Raw genomic sequence first — 19,599 nt, 5'->3', positions numbered from 1 at the left:
ATAATTTTTTGATTTCAAGAAAATATACAACATAATCTTCAATCTCCTGCAAAGATGGGACAAATCGGTAGCCTTTCTAGTTGATATTTTAGATAAGCTATAATTGTAGTAGAAAATCTTGCCTTCCTTAAAAAAGAATAAACAAAATATTTATTAAAACACCCTGAAAGTTCTTTGCGTTTGTTGTCTGCCTTACTTCACTACTTCAATTCACATGATTTTTACATGACAACAGAGGGGATACAAAAAACTGTGAAAGGTTAAAGTGGACGTGCGCCTTATAGGCAAATTTCCAGAAATTACGATTTTATTGTTATTTGCACGTGGGTTAAAAAAACAAAAAAAAAAACATCAGAAGCCTTATTGATAAAAAATACGCTCATTTATTATTCATAATTTGTTATGATACAGCATGTTAGTGTTTTATTTGTTGGGTGCGATCGGTCAATCTGTGCGATCGGTCGATCGCGCTGCGCTATTGAAAGATCAATTAAGATCAATTGGTCGCGCAGCAATCAGTTGATCGCGCAACAATCGGTTGATCGCGCAACAATCGGTTAAACGCCGACAATCGGTCGATCGTGCATCAATCGGTCGATCGCGCAATGAACATCTTTGCGCCATCTACCGATCGCGCTACGAGTATTTTTCCCGTTATCAGCGGATCGCGCAGAAAAGGCTTTGCGCGATCTACCCATCGTGCAGGAGTTGGTTTGCGCGATCAACCGATCGTGCAGGAAAAGTTTCGCGCCGATCGTGCAGGTAAACCATTCCTGGGGGCGATTTCTCAAAGCAATAAAATTCATTGCAAGACAAATTTTCAGTATCACCATAGTGATTTATATTGTGACGTCACACTTTAGTTAGCAACTATGATTGATTTGCAGTTACGATCAATCTTACACCTTTGTGAATTCGTCCCCTGAACATCGGCTGATCGCACCGAACAGATTCCTGCACAATCGGCCGATCGCTCAAAACCATTCCTGCACAATCGGCCGATCGCGCAAAACCATTCCTGCACAATCAGTCGATCGCGCAAAACCATTCCTGCACAATCGGCCAATCCCGCTGAGCCATTCCTGCACGATCGGTAGATCGCGCATGTTTGTAGCCAAGTGTTACACGATCGACGGATTGTTGCGCGATCGACCGATTGCTGCGCGACCAATAGATATTTCAATAGCGCAGCGCGATCGGTCGAAAGCGCAGCGCGATCGGTTGATTGACCTATAGTGCCCAACATATTAACTTAGTTTTGTAAATTGATGGCTTCACCACAGGTTGGGCCGGGTGTACGATTGGGGTTCAGCTAATTAGCCTGGTAGAAACCCAACAATTGATGAGGTAAATAGTTATAACTGGCAGTTTTGGCCACGGACTCGAGTGCTTAGAAGAAAAGGCGGCATAGAAAGGGTCCCTGTATTGCAATTCAAAACAAGTGCGTGAATTTATGTGACGCAAAACGTATGCAGACAAATTGGGGTTGTTTGCATACGACGACCTCCGTTGTTCTTTGGGCTTGAAATTCTCCTCTCAGGTGGGCTATGACATCGGACAAATAAAAATAAAAAGCTCAAAGTTGTTCTTGGGGTATCGGAGGATACTATTAGTATTACGAGGTCCTGTTTTCAAGGTGTCCCTAAAATTGTGGCAAATCTTTTACCTCTCTGTGCGCGATGAAAACAGTCCCTAGATAAAAAAATTGTGGTTTTATTTACCAAGCAAAGAGTTTCCTCTCCCTTGACCAAAACTTAGAAACACGTAAGACTCCGCTGGTTATTTGCACTTGTAAATGCAAAAAGTTTGGTATTTTAGGTACTTCTAGCATGGAGGAAACTATTAGGCTCCCCTGGGCCCTGTGAGCTGGTGAGCCTTATAGGGGTCTAATATTTTGGGCCTCCTTAACGCTATACGTTTTTCAAATCGGCGTTGATAGGTCATAGTTTTACGACCGTTAGCCAGCTAGCAATAACTGACGTTTCTTTTTGCACTATCAAAACTTTCCCCACAGACACAAAATACATTCATAATGCTTGTATTTCCTTTTTGTTGAGTGAAATTAAAAAAATCGTCCAGAAATGCAATTTTCTGCTTGGTACTCACTGTTGTTTTTCTGCCGCATCACACGGTTTTTGACTTCTCACTATGCAGCGTACTACATGTAGATCGACGAACTGCCGAGTCGGACTAAACCATTCTGTGAGAGGGGTGTTACAAACCCGTGCAGCAGTGCGTGGGCGCTTTATGCGTGAATGGCGGGTATTATTGTAAATAAACAGCGCACGCCGTTCACGCATAAAGCGCCCATGCACTGCTGCACGGGTTTGTAACACCCCTCTCACAGAATGGTTTGGCTGTGGCTCGGCAGTTCGTAGATCTACATGTAGTAGGCTGCATAAAAAAGCATGCGATGCAGCAGAAAAACAACAGTTTCATTAGTATCCATTAGGATACTTATAAATAATCAGCAACTTGAACTTTTAGGTTTATGTGGCAAAACCAAGGTCAGTCGCTGATTTCTTGATCATGGTTGGAGCCGGCATGTGAGAGTTCTAAAAGCTTGATTTCCAGGTTGGATATTTTTGAGCCCATCGTGGCCAGAGTCTCTAAGATCTTATCCAGCTTGCCATTGACCTGGCCAATGGAGGCACTGCATGAACAATGGTGGCCGCCATCTTGGTCTTCACCCAGGTTCCATGAGTTTGTCTGATCTTTGCTGGCTTTTTTGGACGACCTTGATGACTTTCTTGCTTCAGATGTCTGAGACATGGTTACTCATGTATAAGAGTTGTGTGCTAAATGTAATAACACTTTAGCAAGTTTTTCAGTTTGAGGAAACTTTTGAATAAAGACAAGTGTATTTTTCACCATTCCTTTTTGTGTAATGCGACTTGCCGCTTTTTACAAAGCTATAACATCCAGAGTACAAAGCCCACAACATTTTTAATATCATCACTTCAAAGCCTTGGGTGTCAAGTACAAATCAGTCTATAAACTTAGTGGAAATAATATCTCACATAGAACTACTAGCGCCAAGATCAAGAAATGACACAAAAAAGTGTAATGCGACTAACCATGGAATCGGCCCACTTGTATACAATACACTTGTCTTGCACCCTAGGCCAAATGTCAAGGTTACTAGCTAAGGCTAGAACAAAACAAAAACAAAACATCTCAAAACTTTTCTTCCCAATGGTTGATTGATAAGGACCAGCTGACTTATTTTTCCCTAGGTATATAACTATAAGTGGCTTAATGTATCCGCTTTTTGTGGCAGTGTCATGGCCGAGCGGTTAAGAGCATCGGATTCAAGCACTGGTGTTTGAAGCACTGGTGTTTGAAGCACTGGTGTTTTAATGTGAGATGGACTTTGCATATCAACTGAAAACTTGGTTTGTGGACTGGTCTTGGAGGCCCCTCAAAAGGGAACCCCCAGTGAATTGTAAAGGTCATAATGACTAAAACTCAAGAAATGTTGTCCAAGCAATACCTCAACAAGGACTTGTCATTTCAAATACAAACAAGTTTTGACTGGCTGAGACACAAAATTGACACAAACTCTGCAGTTTAAAACACGAATGATTCTCTTTAGAATGTACAGTAATTTCAACTATATTTGAATTAATGTTTAAAGATTGGTATTGTTTTTAAAGGTAAAGCAATCTATGAGCATTTGCTATGACTCTACGTCTGGAACCACTGCATGCAGGTAATGGGAATGATGAAGATACTGACGCTACCAAGGCTAAATTAAAGGTTATAGAAGCTAACAATAAATGCTGCTCCTGCTTTGGGTTAACGGCCAGGCTAGGACTCACCAAAAAATGGTTTATTCGGGTAAGTACCAGCATGCTAAGACCACAAGAATATCTTCATTCATTTCTTCATTTAAATCAATTTAGAGTTTTCATTCATTTCTTCATTTGAATCAATTTGGGGTTGATTAGAAAAGGGTCTTCAGACATCTTCTTTGAAATGTGGACCATTTTACAACCTTGGTGGTAATTTTTCAGAAAATTATGTTTGACCTTTTTGTTATTTGTTAGGTTGTATCGTAATTGGGTGTGATCCCTGGCTACACGGCAGTCAACGGTTGTATGGCTTCTGACTGGCACCCCCGAACAAAGATATTGACAAAATAGGGACACTGCCAGCATAGGGCTAGATAGCTCAGTTGGTAGAGCGCCGGCACGTTAATCCGGAGGTCGTTGGTTCGAATCCCACTCTAGTCAATTCTTTGTTCAACCCCTAAATCATTTCAAAATTTACCCAGTCAGTTTCCCTTGTGGTTTATATTGATAAAATGTTCATATGGCAATTCCAAGCAAACATGAACATGACACAAAACAAATAAATTTTGGTCACAATTTTCTTTCCACTTACAAGTTATAGGCTAGCTAACATAATGTATGAAACCAATTTTAATTTTAGTTGTTGACAAGGAATGATCACATTTTGGCAAGTAAGAACTCAACTTGGGCTCCATGTAGGCTTGGCTAAATTGACTGTGAAAACTGTAATGCGACTGACCGTAATGCGATTGAACATGATTTTGCCGTACCTAAAAGTTCAAGTTGCTGACCATTTATAATTATCCTGTTGGATACTCACGTATAAAAGAGTTGTCTGTTACATGTAGTAAAATGTTCGCAAGTTTTTTAGTTGGACGAAACTTTTGAATTGTGACCAGTGTATTTTTAACATGTCCTGTTTGTGTAATGCGACTGACCGCTTTTTACAAAGCTGTATTACATCCAGCGTACAAAACCCACAACATTTCTAATATCATCACTTCAAAGCCTTGGGTGTCAAGTACAAATCGGTCTATAAACTACTAGCACCAAGATGACATAGAAAATGACACAGAAAAGTGTAATGCGACTGACCATGGAATTGCCCGTAAGGGGGAGTTCAGTTAGTTTTCATCTTGCTGAGGTCATTTAAAAAAAGTAGAGTCTCCAACAGTTAAACCTGTGGATATATATTTAATTCAAAAACAGCGCAAGTGAAGCATAAGGAACATTCATTACATGTCTGTCTTTGGTGAGGCCAAACTGATGTACTTTCAAATAAAGCAAAACACCAAACATATAAGCCTGACAGAAGAGGTCAAAATATTGACGGAAAAACAAAGCAAATATTGTCCTTTTAATTCCTTTCTGGCACAGCCCTACTGTTATCTATGATTATTGCAGCCTCTCATACCTTAAATCTATCAAAAATATCTGAATTTGTATGACGTTGGGGAAAATTGATGGAGTTTATTGCAAAATGATGTTTGGAACTTTATTTCCTTCGTGCAATTCACATCAAACGTACTTGAACAGAATGTGGTTTGTTTTCCAAAGTATTCCCGCTGTAAACCATCTTAAAGACAGATTAGTTTTTCATCTGGAGTTGTCCGATGGACTCCCGAATATTAGTGAATGTCTGACGTCATTTATTTTGCACGAGTATAAGATTGCGCAAATTGCAGCACTCATTGTCACAAAATATTCATTATTCAAACATGTATTGGTAAAAACCAAAATTAATATTCTTGATCCCCCAATGCAAAGTTAACATCTATTATAGGCCTATCGTTATGGTACCCGCTGCCAAAACATAGGATTCAAACTGCTGACGTTAGTAACTCAAAATCTTCCACCAAATTGACAAAATAGCTTTCACTTATGAAAATATCAGGGTCCAAATTTCAGACTTACAAATGGTCCATATATAGAAAAGAAAATATACCATTTATAAGAATGATTTAAAATCAAAAAAGGAAAATTGTTTTAAAGGAACCAATGAGCCTCTCCCAATACTTCCCCACAAACCAGTCTACAGAGTCTACATGGTACATTGATTTGTAAGTAGTGTACAAGTATTTATTGTTAATTTCCATTGTAGCTGCCCGAAATGCTCATAACTCCAGTGTAAGTGGATCCTTACAAGTGAATACTTTGAGCCCTCTTGTGAGTTTGTTGTAATGATGTGAGTATTTGATTTGACTTATTACTATAGGATCCATGTGGTATCATTTGTGCTGTATTCACCTACCTGCTGATTGGATATGGAACCTTTGCTGTGATGACATGTATCCTTCTACCAAGGGGCTTGGATCTTTACACGCTTATCAATGGAATAATATTCTCCATATTTTCAGGAAGTTCTGCTGTGTCACACTTTCGAGCAATGATGACGGACCCTGTAAGTTAAGTTTTAAAAATTATTGGGGCACTATTCGGATTGGGTTTTCAGTAACTTATTGACTGCGAGGGTTTGCCCTGGAATAATTCTTTCGGTATTTTTTCCTCCCACATACAATTTCTTCATTGTCTCTTCTCATATGGCTCTAATAGAAGTGAAGAGAACATACATAAAAAAATGCAGGGATGAGATTCTTTCACCTTATAGCGAATTTCGTCTTTTGTTTTCAGTTGTGACTTTTTAAAGTCTTCAACTTCAGCAAATTAACTTAAGAACTTTTCAATTTTTGAGGCGACTTTAATTTGAAAGCAGCCGCAAGTAACGCATATCCTTTCTTTCAAACAAGAAGTTGTCTTTTTCATTTTTTATATTTTAACTTTTAATACATAGTTTTATCTGTTTTTAATGATACCTGTAAGTGGTGGCTATCCGCTGTTGGATATCAATAGTAAACAAATAAAATTAAAATAATTAATAACTAGTCCTCCGGGCTAGTAACAAAATTGTCCCTTGCCAAAATTTAGTCAAAACTAGACAGATTTAGTCAGAACTCTAGGTGTTCGGTTTCCGGTAGTAAAAGCCTGGTGTAAACAACAAATATTATTGCAACTTGCTTCGTCTCAAGATTTGTAACAAATGATCAAAATTGCAAAACATGTCGAAACAACACGATGACATCATGACGTCTTTTTGAGTTCAAGAAGTTAATGTCCTTGACTAACAATACACCAAGTTTCACCTCAGTCGAACTTTTGGTTTGGCATACACACAGCTTTAAAAAGTGCACCTTTAGAGCTGTACCAGGTGACACATGATGACGTAATTCAGCTAAGACTCCACATATGTGTTGCTAGTATGAGGGAGATTACCAATTTTGAAACAATTATCAAAAACTCTGCCACAGACATATTATAGTAGAAGTGTATTTTGAGATGTTTTTAATCTGCCTCTAGAGGGCGCTCTTACTTTTGGTGACATAATTGGTATTATTTTTGAAAATCAGACCTTTGCCAGCGTTGTATTCTGTAACGGTAAAGCGTTGTATTCTGTAACGGTATACGTACATGTATCAACCCAAAAGCCATTACATAAAGCCTTTTCAAAGTATATTACAGGTACTGTCAGTTTAGAAAGGTCAAAAGGTCACGAAAAGGTCACCAACATTTACGTTTTTGTAAAGTCTGTAAAGCCCTTCAATATGATGTATAGATTGTCAAAATAGCTTCTGTGGTTGAGGAAATATGAACTTATGAAATATTGACGAATCATAACTAATCATAAGGGAACTGTGTGTTGAAAACGCCTTGAACGAAGACTATTTATTGTACGCGAAGCATTGCGCTCTATGGATCAGCACTTAAGCGTGACCCAACACGTGTTGTATGTATAAAATCTTTACGCACGACCAATGGTGGAATATTTCAACCTCAATTTTAAATTGGAAGACAAGGTTAAAATCGGGTCATGTCTTTGAGGCGTTTACAGAGTTTTTAATTACCTTTCTGATGATATATCGATGGTAAGAATCCATTATGTGGATCAAAAGTTATGATTTTTTGAAATAATAAAGTTTGAATTTTCATGATTCAAGAATGGATGACGTCATCATGACGTAACTTATACATTTTTCCTCTCCAAGTGAATATCTAACTATGTTTAAAGTTTCAAGTTTGTACGAGTTTGGGAAAGTTGTTTCTGTTAGCGGACCATGGACGCTAAGAAGAAGAAGTATGAAAGAAGAAAAAAGAACAAGAACTAGAAATTTAGAGTTTGTTTTGAAACAAACTCTAGGTGTTCGGTTTCCGGAAGTAAAAACCTGGTGTAAAAAAATATTCCACCTTGCTTTGTTCTGAAGATTTGTACTCAAGTTTCACCTCAGTCGAACATTGGTTTGGCAGACACACACCTTCGAAAAGTGCACCTTTAAAGCAATACCACCTGACACATGATAACCCCATCAAGCTAAGACTGCACGGATATCAACTGACGGATATGTTGCTATTATGAAGGAGATTATGTATACCAATTTTGAAACAATTGTCATAAACTCTGACACAAACATCTAGTAAAGGTGTATTTTTAGATGTTTATAATCTGCCGCTAGAGGGCCCACTTTTTTTTGGTGATGTCATCAATAGTGTTTTTTTTAACCAGACCTTTGCCAGACTTGTATGCTGTGATGGTAAAGCAAAAAAGGATGTATATTTCAACCTAAAAGCCTGTAAATAACGCCCTTTCAAATCATTTTTACAGTCATTTACGGTTTGAAAAGGTCAAAAGGTCAAGAAAAAATCACCAACATGTCCATTTTTGTTAAGTACGTAAAGCCCTTTCATATGATGTATAGATTGTCAAAATGGCTGATGTGGTTCAGGAAATATGAACGAATGAAAAATTTACGACTGTAGAATAGACTAACTTACCGAAAGGCAAATGTACCTGACATTATGTTGAAAACGCCTCGAACGCAGACTAAAACGATCAACTTGTGGCGCAAAGCGTGACTATGCTCCTCAATACACCGCATGGTGACCGCAATGCACCGCATACTTACACGTGGTGACAAAGTACATGTGCATGTAATTGTAAAATCTTTACAGAGGGCGCTGTTCATGCTGCTGCCACCTCGGGGATTTTGCTCCAAAAAGTTCGCCCTATTTTTCAATTTTTGTGACATTTTCAAGTTTGATTTGACATCCTTCTTGAGATCATTCAACATCCACTATGATGTCCCCATACTGGTCAAACACCGAATTGCTACACTTGAGTCTTCAAGGAGAATTTCCAAGACGTTTGTAACTCGTGTTGGTCTTCAAACTGTAAGTGTTATGCTATTGTGGCTTTGCTATAGCTACTGCACTGGCTACCCTACCAATTGCATGACAATGACTCATTACAATGACAATGGATTCTCTTCAAACATTTTGAATGGAAGTGCTTTCGCTGATCAACTCACAATAAATAACCGTAAACAGTATACAAAGAGTGAGCTACTTGCACTGAACCATGGCAAAACAACGCGGCTTCCGTTGGATGTTACCAATAATCTTAAAACCTTGGGTATATTTCACTACCGAAGTCGTCGAGGTGGACGTCATATCCACCGTGAATCTCATGCTGTCCCCAACAATGACAAACTTCAACATCTATTATATCGTTGCGGTACCCGCTGCCAAAACATAGAATTCGAACTGCCTCTAGCTGCCGGGCAACCTCGGTAGTCTAGTTGGTAAGACACTGCTCTAGATTTGCAAGGGTCGTGGATTCGAATCCCACCCGAGTAACATGCCTGTGATATTTTTTCACAGGACTCGGGAAAGTACTGAGTATACAGTGCTAACACACATCGGTGTATGGGTAAAAATCAAAATTAATAGACAAACTTCATGTTGCACATTGGAACGCTCACTCTATCTGCAACAAGACCTTGTTGCTATGCGACTACACGCTGAGCCATGACATCGATATTGTGTTCCTTACTGAGACTTGGCTTAGCATAAATGATCATGTGGTGATGACTGAGATAACTCTACCCAGCTATACATTTATCAATGTCCCACGACCAGACGACAAGCATGGGGGCATTGGAATACTCTACAAAACTCAACTTAACCTAAAACTGATTTCCGACAGTCATTTTGAAACCAGCACATTCGAGTATGCTATCGTGTCTAACGTAAATCACAGTTTGCACTCTGCCGCTATATACAGGCCACCACCTTCCGTAAAAAATCAACTGAGAGTGTCAACATTTCTGACTGACTTCGAAAACTTTGCCGATTGTCTGAATGTTTTGCCCAGGCAACTTTTGCTGCTCGGTGATTTCAACCTCCATGCAGACTGTCCCGAGAAACCGGATGTCGCCCAGATGTCTGTCATTCTCTCAGCTTCAGGACTGAAACAACATGTTACTGAACCTACGCATGCACAGGGACACACTCTAGATTGGTTGGTAACCAGAACCGACGAAGATGGGTTACTGATAAATCACAAGATTGACATGAACGAAATGTCAGATCATGCTGTGGTTTCTTGTAAACTTAATCTCACTAGACCGAAAGTGGTGATCACTTCATCTTCATCCCGCAACTACGGAAAGTTAGATCACACAACAATTGCAAACGATCTCTCGGATCAACTTCAGCACGTGTGTCATGATGGAACTGTTGACAAATTCTTGAACGGTATTGATAACGCGGTCATCACAGTTCTTGACATACATGCACAACGTCATCCTGCTCTAAACCCAAGCGCCACAGACCTTAGTGGTATAACAACTCAATCGACGACGCAAGACGCGAGCGTCGCAGAGCTGAACGCAAATGGCGCAAGTCAGGATCTCAAAACGACAAGTTTGCCTTTGATGCTGCCAAGCGCACCGTCTCTGAAACTCTTGCGTCTGTTAAATGCAGTTACTACAAGGAATCCTTGACTAATGCAAACCCTAAAGTCATCTTCCGTACCGTCAATGAATTAATTGGCAGCATCCCACAAGAACCTACCGTTTCAATATCACCAACTGCGCTGGCCAATCAATTTAGTCAACACTTTACGGAGAAGGTAAAGAACATTCGTTTGTTTATTGCTGATCAACACGTCGATCAGCAATTGTCGGTTACCTTGCCGTCTTCAGACTGCCAGTTGTCGGATTTTCATCCTGTTACTTTGGAAAAACTCTTGAAGATTGTTCAGCGATCCACCAACAAATCATGCCAGCTGGATCCAATTCCCACATCAGTACTCAAGCGTCACATCGTGACACTCCTTCCCAAGCTGACTGAGATTGTTAATGCATCCCTACAGCCAGGTGTCTTTCCAAAGAGTCTGGGGGATGCAATAGTAACACCAATCTTGAAAAAGCCTTCAATGGATAAAGAAGAACTCAAGAACTATCGCCCAGTTTCCAACATCAGCTACCTGTCCAAAGTCATTGAAACGGTAGTCTGCTCCCAACTCACTCAATACCTGAACGACCACAAGCTACTCGACCCATTGCAGTCAGCATACAGAGTTGGTCACAGCACCGAGACAGCTCTTCTCAGGGAACACAACGACATCCTCTGCATAATGGACGGCAGCAGAGCAGTTTTCTTAGTAATGCTCGACCTATCTGCTGCTTTTGATACCCTTGACCACGATCTCCTACTACAACACTTTCGTGATCGTTTCGGGATCTTTGGAACTGCTCTTCAGTGGTTCTCGTCCTACTTTACAAAAAGAACACATTGGGTCCATGCTGCAGGTGCCAACTCTGATGTCAATCACCTTGAGTTTGGTGTCCCTCAAGGTTCTGTTATCGGTCCATGCGCATTCACCATGTACGTTACTCCTATCGGGGACATCCTTCATCGGCATGAAGTCAACTACACATATATGCTGATGACATTCAAATTTACCTAGGTTTTGATCCTACCATCCTGTGTGATGCCGAGGGCTGCTTATTTAGGCTATCCGACTGTATCCAGGATGTCCAAACCTGGATGCTCGCAAACAAACTCATGCTGAATGAAAACAAAACGAGAGTTTTTCATAGCATCGTCACCATATCACTACAAACCTCTTGAGCTACTAACCCTCACCATAGGAAACGCAACCATCAATCCTGTCTCATCCGTTCGGAACCTGGGAGTAACTTTTGACAACTCCATGTCAATTAACGTCCGTCGATATATCGAAAATACTCAAAAACTCAATATTTTTTTGACATCGAAATCGCCGATGTCACTTTTATAATCATATCGTAATATCGGATTTTCGATATATCGAAAATTTCGATGCTTTGAAAATTTCGATGTTCCTAAATGATATCGAAAATACCAAAAGAGTGTCCGATTATTTAAAAGAAATCTGTGTTTGAGTAATAGAAAAGCCGTCGTCGTTATGTAGTTTCATCATTTTGAGTTGCCCTATTAAATAAAATACGTTTTACAGCCAAGTATGTCTGCTTGTTCTTTGTGTTTTCGCCATCAGCCGCTGGCCCGCCGCAGAAGTTCAAGACCCCGCGGCGAGCGCACGGTAAAACCTCAAAAGAAACCACCCCTGCTTTGCAAAAATACCCCGCAAAAACTTCCCCGAATCAACAAGACATAACAAAACAAGGAAGAAAACAATCTTACGTTATACAGTAAAATAATCTTTCTATCAATTCAAGGTATCGTAATGGCGTCATTTTGGTCAAATAAAGCCTACACGTTGTGTTGTTTTCGTAAACAAGCTAACATTTCCGAGGAACTATATGCTTCGCAGACCACGCTGTCGGCAGCTATTGCGTGCATACCAGCGAAGACTATGCTGTTGTACGGTTTAAGCGTGCACACCAGTGTGTGTGGTTATTGCAATTCGGGGGGAAAACCCGTTTGCCCAAGCATGCACAGACACGTGCAGTCTTTTGTCAAGGCGGTATCGCGTGATGCACTGCGTTATTTCGACAATAGAGGGCGTTCTAGCATTCAATTTCCATGCCTTTACTATAGAACTAGCGGGATGCCGCGCTTCGCGGCACCCCGCTAGATGATGAAAATCCTTTACACAAATATTTTGAAATGTAATGTGGGTAAGGGTTTTATCGCCTCTCTCAATATTTATGTATGGCGTCATAATTATAACCCAAAATGAAGATATTTCGCACGTCCGCCACTACTTGCAGTGGCTGCGCCCACCTCGTTTTGGGTTAGACGGCGTAGAAGGCTCCCCCGTGAGCCTTACAGGGGTTTAATATTTAACGCAACACGTTTTTCAAATCAGCGTTGATAGGTGAAACTGACCGATAGCCAGCAATAATTAAAGTTTCTTTGGTACTACACTACCAAAATTTTCCCCACACACTCAATATACATTCATAATGCTTGCATTTCTTTTTTTAAAAACATCGTCAAAAATGACATTTTCACGTCCCACGATTTGTAGCGTTGCTACAGCACTATAAGTAAAGCGAGTTTTCGGAACATGCTGTGTGCCACAAGTCTAATTTATCTACTGTTTTTTTTTTTTTTTTTTTTTCCGGTGGGGGGGGGGGGGGTTTCAGGGGGGGGGCGGTAAGAGCATAGGCCTCTTTTTAGTTTATTCCCATCTGAATTGGTCCTGTATAAACATTCTGGTCAATAGGCTGCACGTTACGGGAACACTTAACGTGAACGTCAAAAAAGTGTTTTGTTTGTTGCATCTCGCGAAATTTTAACGACAAACGACACAATTTCTGACTGCGTTCATGTTTACGCTGCTCTAATAATAATAATAATAATAATAATAAAGAATATTTATAGGGCGCCAAAATCCACCAAAAGGAGGTGCTCACGGCGCACAGGAGGGGGAACCACACACAGCAAGGAAAATAAGACAAATATACCAGTTAAACATAGGCGAGATTAAACAAAGTGGTTTTCAACTTAACCTTGAAAGTATTGATGTTAGAAATATTGCGGATTTGTAGAGGCAAGTCATTCCAGAGTGTGGGTCCAGCATGGGAAAAAGATCTATCGCCCCATGACTTGCTACTCTTAGTAACCTGTAGCATGCATGTATTGGAAGATCGGAGAGATCGCACAGGAGTATAAGCTTTAACCAAAGAAATGTTATATATAGGAGCAGAACCATTAATGCAATGAAAGATAAGCAACAGAAGTTTGAAATTAATACGTTATTCGACTGGTAGCCAGTGAAGTGACTTCAGAACCGGTGTAATGTGAGTGTGTTTCCTGGTAAGTGTGACAATGCGAGCAGCTGCGTTTTGTAATTTTTGTAGTTTAGAAAGTTGAGTTTGGGGTAAGTGAAAAAGAAGACCATTACCGAAATCCAGCCGAGACGATATGAGAGCATGGACTATTTTCTCAGTGGCTGGACGGGTCAGGTATTTGCGGATCAAGCCAACATTTCTCAACTGGTAACGAACAGATCTACACACATTGGATATATGACCTGACATAGACATTGTACAATCTAAAGTTATACCAAGATTTCTGCAAGAATGAGAGAGAGGAATCGCAGAATCCGCAATCTTGAAAGAAGTAACATTGATCTTATCTAATTGAACCTTAGAACCAATTAGTACAAACTCAGACTTAGCACAAATCAATTTAAGAGAGTACATACTCCAGCTACAAATATCCTCCACACAAGATTCAAGATTGTGAATGGAACAAAGTGCCTGACTTTGACTTGGGGGAAAAGAAACGTATAACTGAATGTCATCTGCGTAACAATGATATTTGACAGAGTGACGTTGAAGAAACAAACCTCCATACGTTCCGTATCTCTGGAACCCTATATCGTACAAACTAAATAAAAACGATAAACTCGTCCTCGCTCCTTAATTTTCTCTAACTTATTTCACTTTTAAGGGTTTGTTACGTCCAGTTTGGGTCAATAGACAAACTCCTAAAAATGTACCCCATTCAGCCGCATGAGGTCTCTTTTGTTAATATTATCTCCAGTAACCAACCCGACGGGCCGATCGCTAAATTAGGCTACAAAATGGATTTGGCAAAATGTACATTCTGAGACCTGACCGACACACTGCTCTAACCAATTTTGTGAATGGACTTATTCAAAAGGAAACTTAATGTCGTTTTGCTTGACAACTTTGACCAAATGCAAAGTTCTTTTACAGCTTCAAAACAGCATTTGACGGACGTGTATAAGTTTTACAAACTTCCGTGATGGGGTAAACTCTGAAACTGCAACACTATACCTCCATGAACAGATCGTATTCTAAAACGGTATTCATGAACTCATTTGAGTTTACTGGCAAATGGTAGTGTCCATAGTTTAAAAACAGCAAGATACGTTTTGCATCAACAGTGCAATTTCTGTATGGAGATTTTTGTAAGTCCGAGGTCGCCACCCACTTTCAACCTAAAGTGGTCCCACGGCGACCTCCTTCACCAAGCAACAGGTGGCCTGTCTCAAAACGAGGTTATTTTAGGCTCTTTGTGTAAGGCCCCCCCCCCCCACCCCAAAATGTTATTAATTGTAAAGTTCCCTTAGACACCTTCCAACCTATAGCCGGCCCTACCCAATGTTTCCAAATTATAAAGCTTCCGTTTGATCCCATCCTCGCCATCATGGTAATTCTCATGCCGTTTGGAAGTGAATGCTTTTTTTTATAAACATTCTCCATTTAATCTTTTCAACAAATGAGTCACCTGTCAGAAGGATTTCTAGGAAGTCTGATAACAACGTCGACCAGTGGTTGACACATGGTCGCTTGCGAAACTTCAATCTACGGTACTTAATCCATTCAATGCAAATTCGTGAGATTGGTTTTGGTTTTGTCTTGGCACCCAGCCTTTTCGACCCTTTCGACCCTGCGCGGCAACGAATGAACCAATCCGGAGAACCATGCCTAGTACAACACGAAAGTAACCTGACCAAAAAGGGCGGATCGAATGGCGGGTTGGCGGGCAAGGGGCAATGAATGAACCAATCCGGAGCACCATCTGCGAAACACTGTCCAATGAGTTGCCTGTCAGAAAGATTTCTAGGAAGTCTGGTAACAACATCGACCAGTGGTTGACGCACGGTCGCCGCCCAAACTTCCTCCAATCACATGATATGTAAGTGCGAGTTTGGGTCCGGGTTTTGCAGACTTGCAACCCGACGTCTGAAACCACACAAACTTATTGAATTCCACACACACAACCGTGTTGGGTTCCACAAGGATGCCATACCACTGGACCTTCTAATTTTCAATCCAAAATGGCGCAGGTTACGCTTTTAATAGTATAGATGCTAAGTGCTACGAGCCTTTATTCGAGACTATGTGACTGCATGCTTCTTGCGTTGTATATTGTGAGCGCGGAGTGGTAGGTCTGTGTTTTGCGGGACTTTCTAGTGATTTTTTTTCGATGATTATCTCAACCATTTTCAACCGTAAAGGTAGTGTAACATACCAGCGGACATTTATTATGTATCTAACAATATTGCCGTGAATTGTCGTTATTTTGGAGGGCATTAGACCCTGAAAAAGTTTAGTAACTAATTCATTTAGTGTTGACAAAGTTTGAAGCGCCACGCTCCCCTAACACACTTCACTCTCTACATAGAACAGCGGATCTGTCGCACCAATTTCTTTTTTTTTTCCACATCTACCAAAGATCTCAACTCAAAGCCGCCCGCCCGCGCGCCCGTCGGACAACTTGATTGACACTTCTACGTCAATGCATCGGCAACTGACACCTTAATGTCGGCGAGTCACGCAACTCACAAAAGCTCTGTGTCATTTTGAGACGGCCAATCATGGCCAATCACGAATCGAGAATTGTGGTGAGCGTTCACCAATTGGCCAAGCCAGCGGTAGCGGCGATCATACTTTGTTGTAAAACCAGGACTACGCAATTTGAAATTTTTGAACTACAAACAAGTTCGGGGGATCAGACAAAAACAGGTTTAAATGTAACCCTATTAAACTGTCAGTCTACGGTATATATATTTCTACTCTCCATGAGTATACCAAGTGCTGTTTTTAGGCTTCATCTTGCGCGCGGGAAATACTCGATATATCGAGTATACTCGATATTAATTTTTCGATATATCGGTTATGGGAAAAAACCGATATCGACGGACGTTAATGTCAATGAGTCAACATGTCACTGGTCTCTGCAGACCCGCGAACTATCACATACGCAACATCACAATGATACGCAAATACCTGGATTATGATACCTGTCATTCTGTTGTTCGTGCACTGGTACTCTCACGCCTCGACTACTGCAACTCCCTTATCACTGGACTGAAGCAACACGATCTCAACCGCTTACAAAACTCCAAAACAAGGCCGCTCGACTGATCCATAAGAAGCCAAAGTATTCCCATGCCACACCTCTGCTCACGGATCTCCATTGGCTTCCGGTCGACCAGCGGATCAATTTTAAGACGGCACTGAACATGTTCAAAACTGTATCCAATACTTTCCCATCCTACATTTCATACACACTAGATCTCAGCAAACCCAAACGTGAAGGTCTTCGATCTCAATCTAATCTAGTAGTACCTCGATCCTCAAGGAAGTTTGGAGACCATGCATTCTCCATCGCTGGTCCCCGCAACTGGAACTCACTCCCAACAAACATCCGGAACGCTTCTTCTGTAGAACAGTTTAAGGACTTTTAAAAACACATCTGTTTAATCGTTCCATCTAATGTGTTTTTGATTCTAGTCTTTTTCTCTCTTGGGTTTTTGGTTGCGTTATCCCTAGCACTTTGCATCCTTTTGAAAAGGCGCTTTATAAATTCGGTTATTAGGTGTTCGGGCCAACAGCCCGGAACACCTCTTATTTTTGTTCGTTTTTTTTCTTCTTTTTCTTCATACTTCATTTATTAGGAGGTTAAACCGTGTGAGTTACGTCATGATGACGTCATCAATTCTTGAGTTATGAATATTCAAAGTTTATTAATTCAAAAAATCATAACTTTTGATCTACATGAGGGATTCTTACAATCGAAACATCATCGGAATCGTCTTTGAAAACTCCGTAAACGCCCCACAGACACGACCCTAATTTGATGTTGTCTTCCGGCTCAAAAGAGAGGTGGAAAATTTCAAAATTCACGTCTAAAGAACAACGTAAATCCCCATTGGTATGTGCATAAACATTGCACGTAGGCATACACACAACATGTAGTGTGTATTAGCGGTGCAGCAGAGTCACGCTCCAGTGATCATCCATAGAGCGCGAAAAAGCTTCATGAAGAACAGTCTTCGTTCAAGGCGGTTAAAACATACATGCCCCTTACAGTCTTTTCTACAGTTAGTCGTCAATATTTCCTAAGTTCATATAACCTAAACTACATAAGCTATTTTGACAATATATACATCATATGAAAGGGCTTTACGTACTTTACAGAAATGGATATGTTGGTGAACTTTCGTTGACCTTTTGACCTGTTTAAACCGGAAGTGACTGTGAAATGATTTGAAAGGGCGTTGTTTATTGCCTTTTAGGTTGAAATATACATCCTTTGATGCTTTACCATCACAGCATACAAGTCTGGCAAAGGTCTGGTTTAAAACAAATGTTACCGATGACGTCACCAAACATACACTTTTACTAGATGACGTAATTGTGTTGTTTTGACAGTTTTTGCAATTTGAATCATTTATTACAAATCTTGAGAACAAAGCAAGGTGTAATATTTGTTTTTGAATCCAGGCTTTTACTCCCGGAAACCGAACACCTTGAGTTTGTGCACAAACTCTCAATCTCTAGTTATTTATTTATTTTTAAGTTTTTTCTTCTTAATATTTATAATAAAGCGTATAAATAAACAGTGATAATTGAATCAACAAGCTGATGTTTATATTTTAATATTAATAATAATAATAATGATATGATGGTTAAAAAATAAAAATCATCAAAAATATTAGAAAATGATATAAGGCACATGGCTTCTTTAAGCCTCTGTATTTTTTTTTGTTCACAAACTCTCAATCTCTAGTTATTGTTATTATTAATGGGGGAATTTTGTAGTTCTTTATACATGAACTTTAGATTTTTCAACCTCAATTTTGAACCGGAAGACAAGATCAAAATGGGGTCATGTCTGTAAGGCGTTTCAAAGTTTTTCATAACTCAAGAATTGATGACATCATCATGACGTAACTACACATTTTTTTTTCTCCTAATAAACATCTAACTATGTGCGAAGTGTCAAATTTATACGAGTTTGGAAAAGTTGTTTCTGTTAGCGGACAAGGGACGCTGAGAAGAAGAAGAAGAAGTATGAAGAACTAGACTTAAGTTTTTGTCAAAACAAAAACAAGGTGTTCGGCTTCCGGGAGTACAAAAATAAAACCTTGGTGGACAATTATCAAAAGAAAAAAATAGATATAGTGTTTGTAAAAACAAACACTAGGTGTTCGACTATTGTTGGGTCAGTGTTTGAATAAATGAAACGAGTATTGTAAGTATCCCGTCAAATTACAAAGAAATCAAAACCAAACAGTTTTCTTGATGTGTAATAATTTTATGAAAAAAGCATCAAAAAGTGTACATTTCAACCTAAAAGCCTTTAAATACTGCCTTTTCAAAGCATTTTACAGGCTCTTAAAAAGGTCAAAAAGTCAAGAGAAGGTCACCAACATACCCATTTTTGTGGAATACGTGAGGCCCTTTCATATGATGTATAGATTGTCAAAATAGCTTTTGTGTTTGAGGAAACGTGAACTGATGAATAATGACGACTGGAGAAGAGACTAACTAACCAGAAGGGAAATGTTTGTTGAAAACGCCTTGAAAACAGACTGCGTATGTAGAGCCCTTTCATATGATGTATAGATTGTCAAAATAGCTTTTGTGTTTGAGGAAACGTGAACTGATGAATAATGACGACTGGAGAAGAGACTAACTAACCAGAAGGGAAATGTTTGTTGAAAACGCCTTGAAAACAGACTAAAAACGAGGCTATTTAT

The 19,599-nt window shown here is 39.9% G+C and overlaps 1 protein-coding gene across 1 annotated transcript in view; it reads left to right on the top strand.

Annotated features, from left to right (window-relative positions):
* LOC139934926 (palmitoyltransferase ZDHHC3-like) overlaps positions 1-19,599 on the top strand; it is a 33,594-nt gene that overhangs the window by 1,988 nt on the left and 12,007 nt on the right. The window contains exons 2-3 of the mRNA XM_071929351.1: positions 3,657-3,840; positions 6,010-6,195. Of these exons, the coding sequence (XP_071785452.1) occupies positions 3,682-3,840; positions 6,010-6,195 (345 nt within the window). The 5' untranslated portion in view covers positions 3,657-3,681. The remainder of the gene's footprint in view (positions 1-3,656; positions 3,841-6,009; positions 6,196-19,599) is intronic.

The sequence above is a fragment of the Asterias amurensis genome, chromosome 3, assembly GCF_032118995.1.
Source record: "Asterias amurensis chromosome 3, ASM3211899v1".
In the NCBI taxonomy this organism is placed as follows: domain Eukaryota; kingdom Metazoa; phylum Echinodermata; class Asteroidea; order Forcipulatida; family Asteriidae; genus Asterias; species Asterias amurensis.
Note: the sequence above shows the minus strand (reverse complement) of the source record. Positions and strands in the feature narration are given on the sequence as shown.